At 40.1% G+C, this 14392-nt stretch overlaps 3 protein-coding genes across 3 annotated transcripts; all 3 read left to right on the top strand.

The window, feature by feature from the left end:
• The first annotated feature begins 996 nt into the window (after positions 1-996).
• Positions 997-2135, top strand: LOC138608474 (fatty acid-binding protein, liver-like). The gene is made up of 4 exons (XM_069681067.1): positions 997-1217; positions 1289-1461; positions 1834-1923; positions 2024-2135. Exons 1-4 carry the CDS (start codon positions 1151-1153, stop codon positions 2072-2074), a joined length of 381 nt encoding a protein of 126 aa, XP_069537168.1. The 5' UTR covers positions 997-1150; the 3' UTR covers positions 2075-2135.
• A 205-nt stretch (positions 2136-2340) lies between these two features.
• On the top strand, positions 2341-8652 carry LOC138609093 (serine/arginine-rich splicing factor 10-like). Its single transcript, XM_069681712.1, has 6 exons — positions 2341-2461; positions 4084-4190; positions 5187-5288; positions 6936-7107; positions 7196-7249; positions 7374-8652. The coding sequence occupies exons 1-6, from the start codon at positions 2397-2399 to the stop codon at positions 7600-7602; spliced, it is 729 nt and encodes a 242-aa protein (XP_069537813.1). The 5' UTR covers positions 2341-2396; the 3' UTR covers positions 7603-8652.
• Positions 8653-12609: 3957 nt separating this feature from the next.
• On the top strand, positions 12610-14106 carry LOC138608447 (gap junction alpha-9 protein-like). Its single transcript, XM_069681025.1, has one exon. It carries the CDS (start codon positions 12610-12612, stop codon positions 14104-14106), a length of 1497 nt encoding a protein of 498 aa, XP_069537126.1.
• Positions 14107-14392: the final 286 nt, after the last annotated feature.

The raw sequence follows: 14392 nt of genomic DNA, 5'->3' as shown, positions 1-14392 counted from the left end.
TATTATCCTGTTGCACACATATCAGTATTAGTGTTTGTATTGGGTAATCAGTAACACGAAATATGTGAGGAAGTTTGGAAACAGCAAATATAAATAACAATGTAAAAATAATTATAAATATGAAGAAGAAAATAAGAAAAACATTTAAAAAAGTATCCGTCTTATGACGAGTATTGGTATTTGTACACCCGTATTAGAAATGCGTCTTTCTATATCATTAGTCACTTTTAAAAAGCACTCGCATATTTTGGTATCTGCCCTTAAAAAATAGAAAGATTGGACTATTTTTCTGTCTCCTTTTGTGCATAAAAAAACTACAAGAGGATGTTGCGTAGTGATTGCAAACTTGTTTTGCTCCGTAAAAAGAGTCTTGGCGAAAAAAGCAAGCACAAATCTGTGGATCAGAAATGTTAAAAGTCCTTAAAAGTCAAGAAGAAGCTGCAAATGTAGTTGACCGATGTCTGTGAACAAGCTTAGCACTGTATGTAACATCGCTGCATGACTGATCAGTGTTTTCTCAGGGACTGCAACTCGGCACGGTGTTAACAAACGGCCTGTGCAGAAAGAAAATACGTGTTTCTGTTGTTTCTTTCTCTTTGTCAGGTGATTGTTTTTAAGTGTTTTCACTTCAAAGAGCTTCAAAAACATTCCAGCAAGTGTGACGAAGCTCTACATACCTGTGTTCCTATAACTGAGCATGCCTGATGGGAGGTTAAACAGGTGAATCACTTTGTCATATCTGCACTTCACAGCACTGAACTGCCTGAGCTTCTGCTGCCTGCACATGTCTGCCTTAAAATGTATTTGCTTTCTGTGTGTTGAAGTATTTTTATATTTTGAGAAAACAAATGTCCTCCAGTCATAAATGTTGCAGAAGAAGACAAGCTTTAATACCTGCCTCAAATAAAGGTACATCATTGCCAAAGTTCAGTGTTAAAATGTAGTGATTTTGTTGCATTATCTTATTTCATGTATGTCTGTTTTTGTGTTCTGTAAAGATGTTAAACCATGTTGACAGTTAGTGGAAATTTCAGTCCAAATAACAGGGAGTGTGAAGTCCCAAACGTGCCAACCAGCAGTGTGTTTGGTGGAATTATGACAACAAGAACAACAAACATCCTCAGGCAAGCAGCACGAGCAAACCGCAGACATGGACTTTAACGGCACTTGGAAAGTTTATTCTGAAGAAAATGTTGAGGATTTCTTAAAAGTTATCGGTAAGAATAATTTAATTTTGCAGGATTTATATGCTTATGTGTACATCATATATTGTTTTTATGTCCTGAAGGTGCACCTGAGATAATGGTCAAAATGCGAAAGGACAACCAACCGGTGATTGTGATCGAGCAGAACGGTAAAGACTTCACCTGCACAATTAAGACTCCTCTCATCACCAAAGTTCACTCATTCACCATCGGGAAGGAGACAGAGATGACGGCTGTGGACGGCAGGAAGTTTAAGGTAAATCAAGTTTCAAACTCTTCATATAGATAGTTGTGTGTGAGCAGAAGAAAATCTTTGTTGGCTTTAGTCAGCAAAATGTATTCAGACAGGATGGACAGGTTTTTAACAGCAATGAAAAGAAAAAAGGGTGATGCTCTTTCAAAAAATGTCAGTGAAATATGACAAAGCCTGTCTTTCTCTTGAGTTCACTTTCATCATAGAATACAATATTTGCTGTGTTTTGTGTCTAAACCGCCTTGGAGTTTAGGGCTTTTAACTTGTATCTTTTATTTGTAATTGGTTGATTTAAAAAAGTGATTATTTATAAGGGGTAATAGCAAAAACAGTCTGCGAACAACTGCCTGATTCAATATTTTTGGTGTTAACCAGTGCATAGTCAGAGAGGAGAATGGGAAGCTGATTACTGAGACTGAGAAGTTCACCTCTGTCCGTGAGATCCAAGGGGACGAGATGGTTGAGGTCAGTGGCTTTAAATATGTTTAAAACTGCTCCGAAGATAAAGTTCTGTATTTAAAAAAAACATAATTCTTCATATTTTTTCTCTCTTCTCCTTCCTCAGACCATGACTGCCGGTTCTGTGACTTTCATCAGCAAAAGCAGACGTGTCTGATCAACATCAGGCAGCGAAAACATCCACCTTAGGGGTTCATCTGGAAATAACATGATTAAAAAACTTCACACATATATCAATAAATTTTAATGATCAAATAAACCAAAATGTTTGTTTTTATTCAGTACTTTAGTTTCTGCCACAGCTGCAGGTGCTGTAGGTGGATTTCAGGCGGCAGGGGGCGCTGTGGGTTATTATTGCCCGATTGTTGTTTGAGAGGAAGAGCCGGAAGGCGCCTTCTTATTGCGCATGCGCTTCACATTCTTTCGCTGCAGATTTTCCATTCCCCCAAAAATTTCTTCTTGTGTGTGAGTGTAACTTTATGGCCAGATACATGAGGCCTCCAAACACGTCTTTGTTTGTTAGAAACATCTCCGATGAGTCCAGGTGAGTCCACATTCTGACGCGATAACCTACAGATTATCCAGTAACGCTAACTAACTCATATTACGGCGGCTAAGCTAGCTGACGTAGCTCATTAGCTAAGGTTAGCTTGCTCGTCGTAGCCTTAAGATACATGTTACCCGCTTGCCATGGCTCTTTATGTGTGATTTTTCTTAGCAGCAGCAACACAGTTCACAAATATACTGTTAAAAAACAAAACTCTAATAATTACGTATCGTTTTGTAGACTTACTTTACCTTTATTACGTTTCTTTGTTTGCGCTCCGTCACATCTGCACGCTGCTCGTGCACGTTTTCATGTTTATAAATAAGCTAACGCTCACAACGCAACGTTAGCTCATAACGACATCCAGGACGTATTTTAGTTGGTTTGCAGATTAAAACAATTTATTTATGAAAAATCTCTTTTTCATTTCGTTAAACTCACAATTTTACACAAACCGTTATTTAAATTAGCCGTTACTTACTTAAATATAGCTACCGTTGTTGGCGTTTAATTCGGGTCATTTTAATGCCTTAGTTAGTTAAAAGAAAAGTTTACTTTTTAAAATAATTTTCTGTGTTCAATAAAAGTTAATGTAATTGTATATGTGCTAAATACAGTATAATAGTTTAATATCAATACAATTTGTTGTGTCCTGCCTCAGTAATCACGTGCACGTCGTCAAATCACATGCAGATTTGCCCTAATCCTTCAAAGTAATGAATGAATCGCCCCTGTTAACAAATGCTGCATCAAACTAGGTTGCTGAGACTTTATTTTTACCGTATGTTGAAACCAGTGGGTTGAGTCAGGGTTTATAATTTCACACAACAGCTTTATAAACTCCTGACCTAGTTAAATTCGTGGTTTTAATTACCACTCTTATCCAGCAGTTAAAATAAAAAATACAGCAGTTACAAGCTGATTTCACAAATCAATATCTGCCCAGGGTTCATTTACATGTGTATGAATATTTCAAAAGCATGTCTTATATTTATATTTTCTTTTTATCATAGCAACAAAGTAACTCAAAACATAATTAATCTTCTATAAAAAGTTGTTTAAACATTTTGTGAATCTAACCTGAATGAGGCAACAGTGCTGCTTCAGCTTATGTTTTAGACTTAAAAGTGGGTTACACATTGAAATGCATGTTGAACAAAAAGTGTTACATATTTTAAAGGGTCCGTTCACCCCAAAACGCAACAGGAAAAAAATACTACATCAAAACTAATAACTGTTTCTTGAGCAACAGCTAAGGTTGCATGGGTATGAGATTTTCATGGCAAGATAAAACAGTAAAACATAATACTATGAATAATCAAATGCAGGGCAAGAGACCTCAGTCTCAGTAGGTCCTCCCTGCTAAAATAAAGGATAAAATACCTGTCGATTTACATACCACAGTTTACTATTGCAACCTTAGCAGCAGCTTAATTTACCTAGCTTAGTAGAAACTATATGGAGAAATGGGTCGTATCATCAGGTAAGTCTTATCGTGTTTTGGGGTGAACTGTCCCTTTAAGCCCGTCTCATCAGCTCCTCTCTCAGCTGTTATTTCTGGTTGATGATGTCGGTAGAGTGATGGTCAGTTGAGTCATACTTGTATTTACGGTGTTCAGGCCTGAGGATTTGCGGCGTGAGTTTGGCCGCTATGGGCCGATAGTAGATGTCTACATCCCACTTGACTTCTATACACGTCAATCAAGAGGATTTGCATACATTCAATATCCTTTCCCAATGAGTTTTTACTGCCTGTGTTCTTTCTAACCATTAATTTTAACTTCCTTTCAGCAGAGAAGATATGCTTTATTTCTTGCACATAATTTGATTGAATATCTAACACACGTATTTCTCTGTTATTGCTTCAGAAAATGTAAAAGCATCCAGTTGTGGAAACCGGCCACAAAGAGTAACAAAGACCCGTGTAGAGTAGCTGTAAAGACAAGTCACACAGACCTTCAGGATCAGAGGGAGGGAAAAGGTTGAAAAGAGAAAGTAAAGCATGAAGAGGAAAAGGGAACGGAGACAAAGCTTGGATATGGCGACAAAGAATTGGGAAAAGAAAAGAGGTTTAAGAGGAAAAGGCAAGCAGGAAAACCCCAAGTCTCTGTGGGAGTCGATTAAAGAGTGTAAAGATCAAGATGAAGTTCAAAGTCAAGCAAAAGGTAACAAGTCTGATTTATTTTGTATCCTCCCAAGACGAATCCACTAATTTGACATGACAACAAAATCAGCTTTCCCTGTGATGTCGATGACATTTTAATCTTAATCAAAGCACTTTAATCAGCTATTCATGTGTTTGATTTGTTTTTATACTTGTAGTTCTGATCCCCCAGACAATTATTTGATGTGTTTGAAAAGCTTGCTTCATCTTTTATCTCTACAAAATCAATGTGTATTTGTTTTATGCAAATTTTACATATCAAGTTATATATCATTTGTCTTCATTTTAAAGTGTTTGATTTTATACATCAGGCCACACAAATGTCATGTTTGATTTAATTATTGATCCTTCTTTCCATAAATGAACAATATTCTTATGAAGAATATGTAAACGGAAAAACGATTAACTAAATCTCTCTGAATTGATGTTTTTAATGTTTTATGTGAGGGGAAAATGCTTTCCTCACCTTCTGAGAGAAATATAAGCTATAATATTCATTTGAATTTGTGTGGCCTGACCAAAAATGAGAGCAAACAAACCCTTAACCAGCCAGCACATTCGAGGATGTTCGTGACGCTGAGGATGCTCTTCACAGCCTGGACAGGAAGTGGGTCTGTGGCCGGCAGATTGAAATCCAGTTTGCCCAGGGCGACAGAAAGAGTAAGTGTTTCTTCTTATGTTTAATTTTGCAATGCACAAAAATATTGACATCATAGGTGTCGATCAATTGATGCCTTTTAAAATTAAATATTACCAGTGCCCTCTAAAGGAATTTCTGCTGATATGACAAGCCCGTAAGATGATGTGTAAGCAACAGCACTGGCGCCACATACACAGAGCCCTGACATGTTCTGCCAGCTCCCCCATATGCACAGATGTCAATTCAGCTCTTTTGCTACTTCCTCTGCTGCCGTTATTCCCAATCAATATTACCCTCCCCATAACAGTCTCGTCTTGAAGAGGTAGCAAGGGATAAGCTCAAATGAAAGGCATCCTTAACAGCTTTGTAGTGTACGAGCATGAGTGATGAAGGGATTTCTGCTGCTAGTTAAGATTTTAACTATTACTACTCTTATCTGTACTGCTTAATGGTCCAGTACTATCCGGTGTTTCCGCCCTTACAAGCAAAAGTGTCGTTTGTGGCAACGAGAATTGTCGGCATCGACTGTGGTGAACTGTAACCATACTTTTGAACGTTTAGTTCTCTCCGCCATCGTAACAAGCAGGATCTCTTGTGTGCGTGCGTGAGACAGAGTTGCCCCCGCCCTCTCTTCCGGATTGGGAATATGCTTTATAGACGGATGTCTTAATCTTATTGGTGAGATTAATTGTGCAAGATATCGTTTTTCGTTGCAATAATAATAAACAGGAAATTCATTTTCTTAATTTCTACACTAGCGAAAGCAGAACCAATGACGTCGACGGTTTATCACTACTTGGGCTTTTCTTAATTCAGCTCCGGGGCCCGTTTAATACCGGGTCTCGGTACCCATCAAGCAGGTGTTTCCTCTAAAAGAATGAATCCTTGCAGTGATACCTGCTGATTAGGATGTGGCCAAACCTGCAACACTCTTTCTCAGTTTTGTTAATCATCTAAACATAGTTCGCCCCGTGCTCCTCGTGATATGCCAAATCAGTTGTATTTATTTATTAACCTGAGACATCGCACGTGAGATAAAAAGTAAGTGCAAGAACTACACTACAGTACATATACGTATATTGATTAACTGTGCAGCATCACTTTGTGCCCTCTGTGATTCATTGTATATTTACTTTCAGTGCATTTATTGACTGTCTGCGGGCACTACTGATGCAGCTCTGTTCAGCCATGTTAACTAGTCACAGAGCGTGTAACGGGTTCAAGTAAAGTTCAAGTTCTGTATCATCAAATGCAGAACAGCGAGAGAAGCAGACTATATTATTCTATCGAAGGCAGTATCTGAATAAAAACATATCGTAAGTGGGGGAAAAAGTCTAATTTGAGTCTAAAAATAAATGAAGCAGCAGCCAAGTTCAATATAATGATTTTGTATAAACTGTAATGTGAGCAGGTTGTAAATGTATATCTGTAATTAATCAGGTTTTAGACAGAGATGGGAAATGACTTAAACAGATAGATGTATACTGTGGTGTGTACAGGAATAAACAGGAAGTAGTGCAGTGATTATGAACGTGTATGTAAGTATAGTTATGGCAGGGGTATCTGCTGTAATCCCCAATATAGATATAGATAATAACATTGAGTACAGCTCTTCCGGACATTTTCTAAAGTCAGCTTTCTGTTTTTCATTGTTTTTTTTTCATCAGCACCGAACCAGATGAAATCAAAGGAGCGGCGTTCTCCGGGCAGATCCTCTCGATACGACGACTACGATCGAGACGGCCGGCGTAGACGTTCGCGCAGCCGCAGCTACGACAGATACAGGTCTCGCAGCCCGTCTTATGAGCGCCACCGCAGACGATCGGAGAGTCCTCGAGAGTGAGTTTGTCTTTGAGCTCTTATGGTGTTTCACTTTTGTTTTAATGTTTCCTTAAAAGGGAAATAACTGTATAATTTCTCTCTTCAGGTCTCGTGGACGAGCTTATGGAAGAGGAAGAAGCAGGAGCCGCGAAGATGACCGGTGCGCATTCTTTTTGACACATCCTGCATCTCTTTGTGTCTTTATGTAAAACTGCATTTGTTTACATTGATAAAAGATGTACTTATAGATGGTCTTGGTAATTTGTCTCACCGTGTCTCTTCAGGTACAGGCAGAGGCCTCGCAGGGAGTCCAGAGGAAGATCTCGCTCACGCTCAAAGTCTGCATCTCCGCGAGAAAACGTCAACCCACCGTCAACCTCCCATTACACCGAGCAAGAAGTGCGCCGGACACACTCCCCGTCCCGCTCCAGGTCCCGCTCCGCATCCAGATCCCGCTCTCATTCGCGCTCTCGGTCCCGGTCCTGGGCCGGACGCAAATCAGGAGGTCGCTAGGAAAAAAAAGTACCTGTTCCCCGTTCTCTCCGTCATTATGTCAGCTGGACCCCCGAGTCGGTCATTTGTTTGTTTTGACATGAATGTAACGTCCACTGAAGCATCTGTAGAAAGTTTTTCTGCGGCTCCATTTTAAGAACGATGCTGGTCCTTTGCTTGGTTTTATAACGTTTTGGTGAGGTTCCCCCTGATACGAAAATGAATTTCTGTGTTAGTCGGCCAGAAGTTAGTCCCTTTTTTTTAATATACGGTTACTGATGATTTTTTTCCTAAACCCTATGCAGCCATTTTTGCAGAAAACTTTCATTAAGTATTTTAGAAGGAATTAAGTCTGACGAACCAAACCGGCGCTTCTGTGCGTTTTACACATTTATAACAAATCACGTGCTTTACTGCTGACCTTTTTCCCCAGCTGGAGGATACTTTATTCTTATTTTTCCCCCTTTTTTTTACCACAGGCATTCATTTATTTTCCTGTATGAACATTCATTTTCAGAGCCTTCAAACATGCCTTAGATAATTTGTCAAAGATAATCATCACCTTGTGTTGATTAAGTTGCAGACTTAATTGAAAAGTCAACGAAAGCAGACTTAAAAGTATAAGAATTAAATTAATTAAATAACCAACTGAGGGTCTGAAATTGTGTAAAGAATATTTCTCGTGTTGGAAAATGATCAGCAGTAGAGTCAAGGTTGTGACTTTGGTGACTGAAATGCACAGAAACGCTGCTGTTGTCCCTGAAAGTGTTAAATTCTTGTCCGTCGGTGACCTTAACCACGAACTAAAATGTGCGTTAATCTGTTTTCTTTTTGTGGTGCTTTCTGTAAGATCGGACTTCTCTAAAGGTATTTTATTTTTGGAACATTTCTCCCAACTTCTCAGTTTGAAGAGGAAGAGGAACAGAAGTCTCTAATCGGTGTTTACGACTGTGTTGATGGTTTTTCCAGATGAATCTTGTCACTGCATGTTTTATTCTCTTAATCTTCTATCTTTAGTAGGAAGAAACTGTTATTTTGAGTAATAAATGGATAACATTCAGTATAAGGAAACGGTGTCTGACTTCTGTTTGTAAACTGGAGGAGTAACTCGGAGCGGCTCGTGTCTAAAAGGTGTTTGAGTATTAGGCGAAACGGTGGACTCGCATGAGACCAGCAGAGTCACTCCAGCCGCGCTCATTGATTTCCTTTTAATGGATCAGTAGCTGGGAGGAACAACTTAAATTAGATTCCCAGTGAAGAAGCAACCATGTATGAAATCGGACGTGCCCCATTGATTTGTGTATTGGAAAAAAAAAACATTGATTGAACAAGCACGGTGGCAGCATGAGGTGATTGCGAGCTGGTGTGAGCTGGTAGCACAGGGCTGGTTACAGACTGAAACAAGAACTGCAGGTGCAAAGGGGTGCAGATGACTGTCCATTCATGTATGTAGGAATTAAGATAGTGATGCCTAACCTTTCTGAAACTCTAGCTGCTCTTTTATATTCTTTTTGACACCCTGTAAAGATAAACACGTGGGGTAACATTGGTACAAATGATAAAACAAATTGTGTTTAAAAGAGTTACACAGCAAGATATGAGAGCAGAAAACATAGCACTAGAAAGATACAACTATACCCAAACACTAGATGATAGGATTATACACAATACATCGAGATAATATACTATACTAAATAAAAGAACATCCATGGATCCCCCATCAGCCATTCTGTCTCTATCAACTAACTTAAAGCAGGATTTCAGCTGCAGAAATGATCAGTGACAAAAAATATCTCCAGCAATATGTATAATGAAATAATTTCTTTTTTTTTTTCACATAAAAGTGACAAGAAAATCACTGGACTAATTATATGTGAAAATGTGGTTTTCTAAATCCTCCATGATGGGGAACTGAATATCTTTATGGTTGGACTGTTGGTCAGACTGAACAAGAAGTAAAGAGATGTAAAATTGAGCTCTAAAAAAAAAAGAAGAGTGCTGGAAATAATCGTTACATCCTTTAATTACATTTTTCTGATTTCACATACATAGCACCAGATAATTAATAGTGACAGACCAGTTTGTGAGTCTATCTACCACCCAATACCACTGCTGACTCATGCAGATGCTCACTAAACTTGAGCTGCTCTTCAATCTGAGTTCTGGTTGTTTTATGTCAGTTACATGTAGGACAGAAAATGCTTCCACTCCTGGGATGGCATAAAGAATTACACTGGTTTGTATTTTTGTCTCTAGAGCAGGGTATCAACTCTCTTCATTTTAATGATGCTCCGATTCAACGCAAAATATTTTCACATCCAATCTTGTCTGTTGTATCCTTCAATAAAAGATGAGGTCAAATTCCTGAAGATGTTGCAGCTGCAAAGATTGATCAACTGGATCGACAGAAAATGAATCTTGTAACTTTTTCTGTTGTAACAAAACTGTTTCTACTTCTCAGATGTTGTTTTTGTACCTAGGATGAGAATAATAAATCAATTGTCTTGGTCATCAGACAAAACAGGTCATTTGAAATTATTAATTGCATTTTTATATACCAATTATTTTCACGAAGTCTATAGAACGTGACGGAAATGGGAAAATTGCTGTCCTTGTATCTTAAAGCCCATTACCAGGGCTTTATATTTATTTCTTGTCAAATAAACAAAATAAAATCCAAATAACATCTTCCAAACTAACATGTAAGACAAAGAAAAAGATCAACTTCACAGTTGAAAAGCTGAAACCAAATATTTTTTACGGGAGAAATAGATACAAACTATTAAACGATTTTAATTTTTAGGTCTTTCAACTCAAGCTGCGACATAATTTGACGCAGATAAAAACAGACAGCAGCTCTAATTATGCTGCTTACTGGTTTGTTGTGGCTGGGTTACCCCTTATGCAGACGTCAGAGGCAGTTTATGGTATGCTTACCAACCCAGTGCACCACTTTTGCCCTGTGTGAAATAAGAGGATCATACAAGTTCAGGGTCCTCTGAGTTCAGCCAGAGACAGGCGTCAAACGATTGAATACTTAGCAACATATTTCACCCCCCAACGAGTGGCAGGGAGCTGGCAGTCAGTCCACTCTCACTGCTGCGAGGGAAATGGCAACAGAGCACGGCCACAGCATCGATTGTTCTTTCGCTGGTTATAAGTCATGAACAACTAAAGGCAGCGGGGATCATTTGTTTATGTCCAGTTTTCACCGACAGTGGAGACTAAAATCTCTCAGTGTGAATGGTTTTTATCTTTTTTTAACAGGAGGATAAAGAAGATGAAGATGTGCGCGTAGGACTGTGTTCAGCAGCACCAGCAGCGTCATTGCAAAAGGCCTTTATTGTGAAATTTCATATCCAGGATGCAAGGTAAGTTTGCTTGTTTTACAATAAGATATATAACTTTTAGATTTCATTTGACATTAGGGGGGAGGCAGATGTGTTAGTCGTCTGTAGTGCCGTATTTCCCTCTCGTAACTTTATTTTGAAAATCATTGTTGACATTTCTATTTAAAGTTTCATATGATTTGTGATGTCTAACGATTAACAGATTTACCAATATAACTAAAGATGTTTGATCAATATGCAGCTAAATGTCATACTTCATACTGGGTGACCAAATTACAAAGCATTACACTAACAGTTAAATAAACGTTAGATAATAAAAGTTAAATTCAGAATACACTTCAGTATATTAACAAGTGTTTAAAGGGTGAGGGCTGTGATTCAAATGGGTACACTTCTTGTATAATTATTTAACACAAGTATTTAACTAGAACTAGCTGTACCACAAAGTAGAATTAAACCAGGACAAGTATTGGGTTCAAAATCTTTCTGAAAAGAATAAAAGTAGTATCGGAAAAATTCAAATTTAAAGAGTTAAATCACTTGTTTTGTGGTAAAGACTTAGTAGCATCTGATGTTAGCGTTGTAGTTGGTTGGCGTGGAGCTAGCTGGGTAGTATATGCTATTTATCACTTTAAAAACGACTTTAAGTGTGAAACATCTTAATGTATCGTGTTACTGTAATGGGGTGCAGTTAAAAGTACAATATAAGTTTAAAGTGGTGTAAAATGAAAATAGATAAAGTGCAAGTCTCTCAAAAATGTACAGAATTTACAACGTCAGGCAGAAACGTCAGTGTCAGTTTAAGTCGACCGAAATGTAACAAGAAAACACGTTAATGAAATGTCAAACCATGTGTGGCGTAGCAACTGTTTATACTTTACAGCTTGACCACTAGAGAGCACCGACGAGCTGATGTTTGAACTGTAAAACGTCTCATTCAGTTTGTTTCATGGAGACAAGTCTTTAAAACAAGCAGGTCTAGGGATCTTTGACAAGATGGTTTCTTATAGCATTTTCTATATCAGTAAAAGCCTCAAAATGTTACAATTGGTCAGGCTATAGTTCTTTTTTATGTTTGACACACAGATTTTCAGCAGGACAAACTTTCATGTTCGTATTTTCAGCCAACATTTGAGTGACTTCTTTGATTTTATATATATATTGTAATTTTTCACTTTATAAAGACTGGTCGGATACATTTATATACAATGGAAGTCATCTCACATCCAAACAGCAATCAATAGATGAAAGGCTCTGGGGGAAAAAAAGCTTTCCCAGTCTGTCCGATCATTTCATGAGAACCAAATGAAAAGATTGGACACCTCACCTGTCTGTCTACCTACCCACCTGCGCACACTTTGCCTGTGAAGTCACTGCACATGAGCAGAGGTCCCTAAGCTAAGCTAAGCTAAGCTAAGCTTTTCTTACATTTTAAGTAGGATACTTTCAATATCTAGCTACCTCTTGTATTTTCAAAGTTGTTCATCCCAACTTTATAGAATAAAATAGTTTGAGTATTCTTTTAAAAAACAACTCTAGGGATGCGTTTGAAGATTGTGTGATCTAGGCTTTATGTGATGTAAATATCAGCACCAGCCTCAAAACTCGAAATGATTTCTTGGGCTCTATTAACAATCCTCTTTCCCCCTTATTTGTCGTAGCACTGCTAAAGTAAAAAATGGGAGACTGGAACTTCCTCGGGGGGATCTTGGAGGAGGTGCATATCCACTCGACCATGGTCGGTAAGATCTGGCTGACCATCCTGTTCATATTCCGGATGTTGGTGCTCGGCGTCGCTGCGGAGGATGTCTGGAACGACGAGCAGTCCGACTTCATCTGCAACACAGACCAGCCCGGCTGCCGCAACGTCTGCTACGACCAAGCCTTCCCCATCTCTCTCATCCGCTACTGGGTGCTGCAGGTGATCTTTGTGTCCTCGCCCTCCCTGGTGTACATGGGACACGCCATCTACCAGCTGCGAGCTCTGGAGAAGGAGCGCCACTGCAAGAAGGTGGCTTTGCGTCGGGAGCTGGAGGCGGTGGACGTGGAGCTGGTGGAGGCGCGGAGGAGGATCGAGAAGGAGATGAGGCAGCTGGAGCAAGGGAAGCTCAACAAAGCTCCACTGAGGGGCTCTCTGTTGTGCACTTATGTGGCCCACATCGTCACCCGCTCTGTGGTCGAGGTCAGCTTCATGATGGGTCAGTACATCCTCTATGGGCACCGTCTGAGGCCGCTTTACAAGTGTGAGAGGGAGCCTTGCCCGAACGTGGTGGACTGCTTTGTCTCCAGGCCCACTGAGAAAACCGTTTTCATGATGTTCATGCAAGCGATCGCCTGCATCTCGCTCTTCCTCAGCCTTCTTGAGATGATACACCTGGGGTTCAAGAAGCTCAAGAAGGGCATCCTGGACTACTACCCTCATCTGAAGGACGACCTCGATGATTTATATGTCAACAAATCAAAAAAGAACTCTGTTGTGCATCAGGTTTGCATGGGCACGTCTGTAAGTCGAAAGACAACTATCCCCACAGCACCATGTGGATACACGTTATTGTTGGAGAAGCAGGGCAACGGACCGAACTACCCTCTTCTTAATGCCTCCTCTGCCTTCGTCCCAATACAAGGGGACCCTGGAGCAAAGCCAGACAGCCACAAGGACAGCAAGGAGGGAGTGCCAAGCCCAACGGAGCAAAACAGCAACTCCAACAACACGAGCAGCGACACACGTTCTCCTCCTGCTGACAAGCAGGACGAGCCGGAGGAAGGATCCCATCATGAGGACATGGAGTGTGGGAGCTCAGAGTATCCCACCCTCCCTGTAGTGGACACCTCCTCCTGCACAACAGGCTTTCTGAGGAAGTCACGTAGGGTCAGTCCACCGTGGAACTGCTCCACTCTGGTGGAGGGGAACGGCTCAGACAGTGGAGATTCCTACCACGGGAGCAACAGCATGAAGCTACGTAGCAGCTGTGTCGGCCCCCGGGCGAGGATTCTCTCCAAGTCGGACATTAAGAGGCCGAGCAGGTCCCAGAGCCCGGACTCTGCAGGGGAGCTGAGCTCTGTATCCCGACACAGCCGGGAGAGCAACAGCCCCACCACTTCCTCCCCAAAGCGCCGGGTGTCAGCAGGGAGCAGTGTCAGCAGCAGACGAGCTCCAACTGACCTGCAGATATAAACAAAGTCCGTCTGCTCATCAATGTGGCAACAGAAACTCTTGAGGAGCCTTTTCGGGTCTATGTGATGCAATTGATGCATTTGAAGACATTATAACAGGCTCACAGCGCCTCTGTTACCCTTTACTATGAAGACTATGCTTTTGACAACAAAGAGCAGCCTTTTTCCAAACATATTTTAAAGGATGCATAAAGAAAATCTGCCAAATCCAACATCCACTCCTCTAACTAAACAGGTGATCAGACCTCAGTGGACCTCAGACTGTTTTGTTTCCTTTAATTTCCAGG

The sequence above is a fragment of the Semicossyphus pulcher genome, unplaced genomic scaffold, assembly GCF_022749685.1.
Source record: "Semicossyphus pulcher isolate SPU_LCO1_2020_fin unplaced genomic scaffold, fSemPul1.0.p SCAF_5, whole genome shotgun sequence".
NCBI classification, from domain to species: Eukaryota; Metazoa; Chordata; class Actinopteri; order Labriformes; family Labridae; genus Semicossyphus; species Semicossyphus pulcher.
Note: the sequence above shows the minus strand (reverse complement) of the source record. Positions and strands in the feature narration are given on the sequence as shown.

Coding starts and splice junctions, on each gene's coding strand:
- LOC138608474 (XM_069681067.1), top strand. CDS start 1,151: ATGGACTTTAACGGCACTTGGAAAGTTTATTCTGAAGAAAATGTTGAG. Junction 1,218..1,288: donor GGATTTCTTAAAAGTTATCG/GTAAGAATAATT, acceptor TATGTCCTGAAG/GTGCACCTGAGATAATGGTC. Junction 1,924..2,023: donor AAGGGGACGAGATGGTTGAG/GTCAGTGGCTTT, acceptor CTCCTTCCTCAG/ACCATGACTGCCGGTTCTGT.
- LOC138609093 (XM_069681712.1), top strand. CDS start 2,397: ATGGCCAGATACATGAGGCCTCCAAACACGTCTTTGTTTGTTAGAAAC. Junction 4,191..5,186: donor AGGATTTGCATACATTCAAT/ATCCTTTCCCAA, acceptor CAGCCAGCACAT/TCGAGGATGTTCGTGACGCT. Junction 7,108..7,195: donor CGATCGGAGAGTCCTCGAGA/GTGAGTTTGTCT, acceptor TTCTCTCTTCAG/GTCTCGTGGACGAGCTTATG.
- LOC138608447 (XM_069681025.1), top strand. CDS start 12,610: ATGGGAGACTGGAACTTCCTCGGGGGGATCTTGGAGGAGGTGCATATC.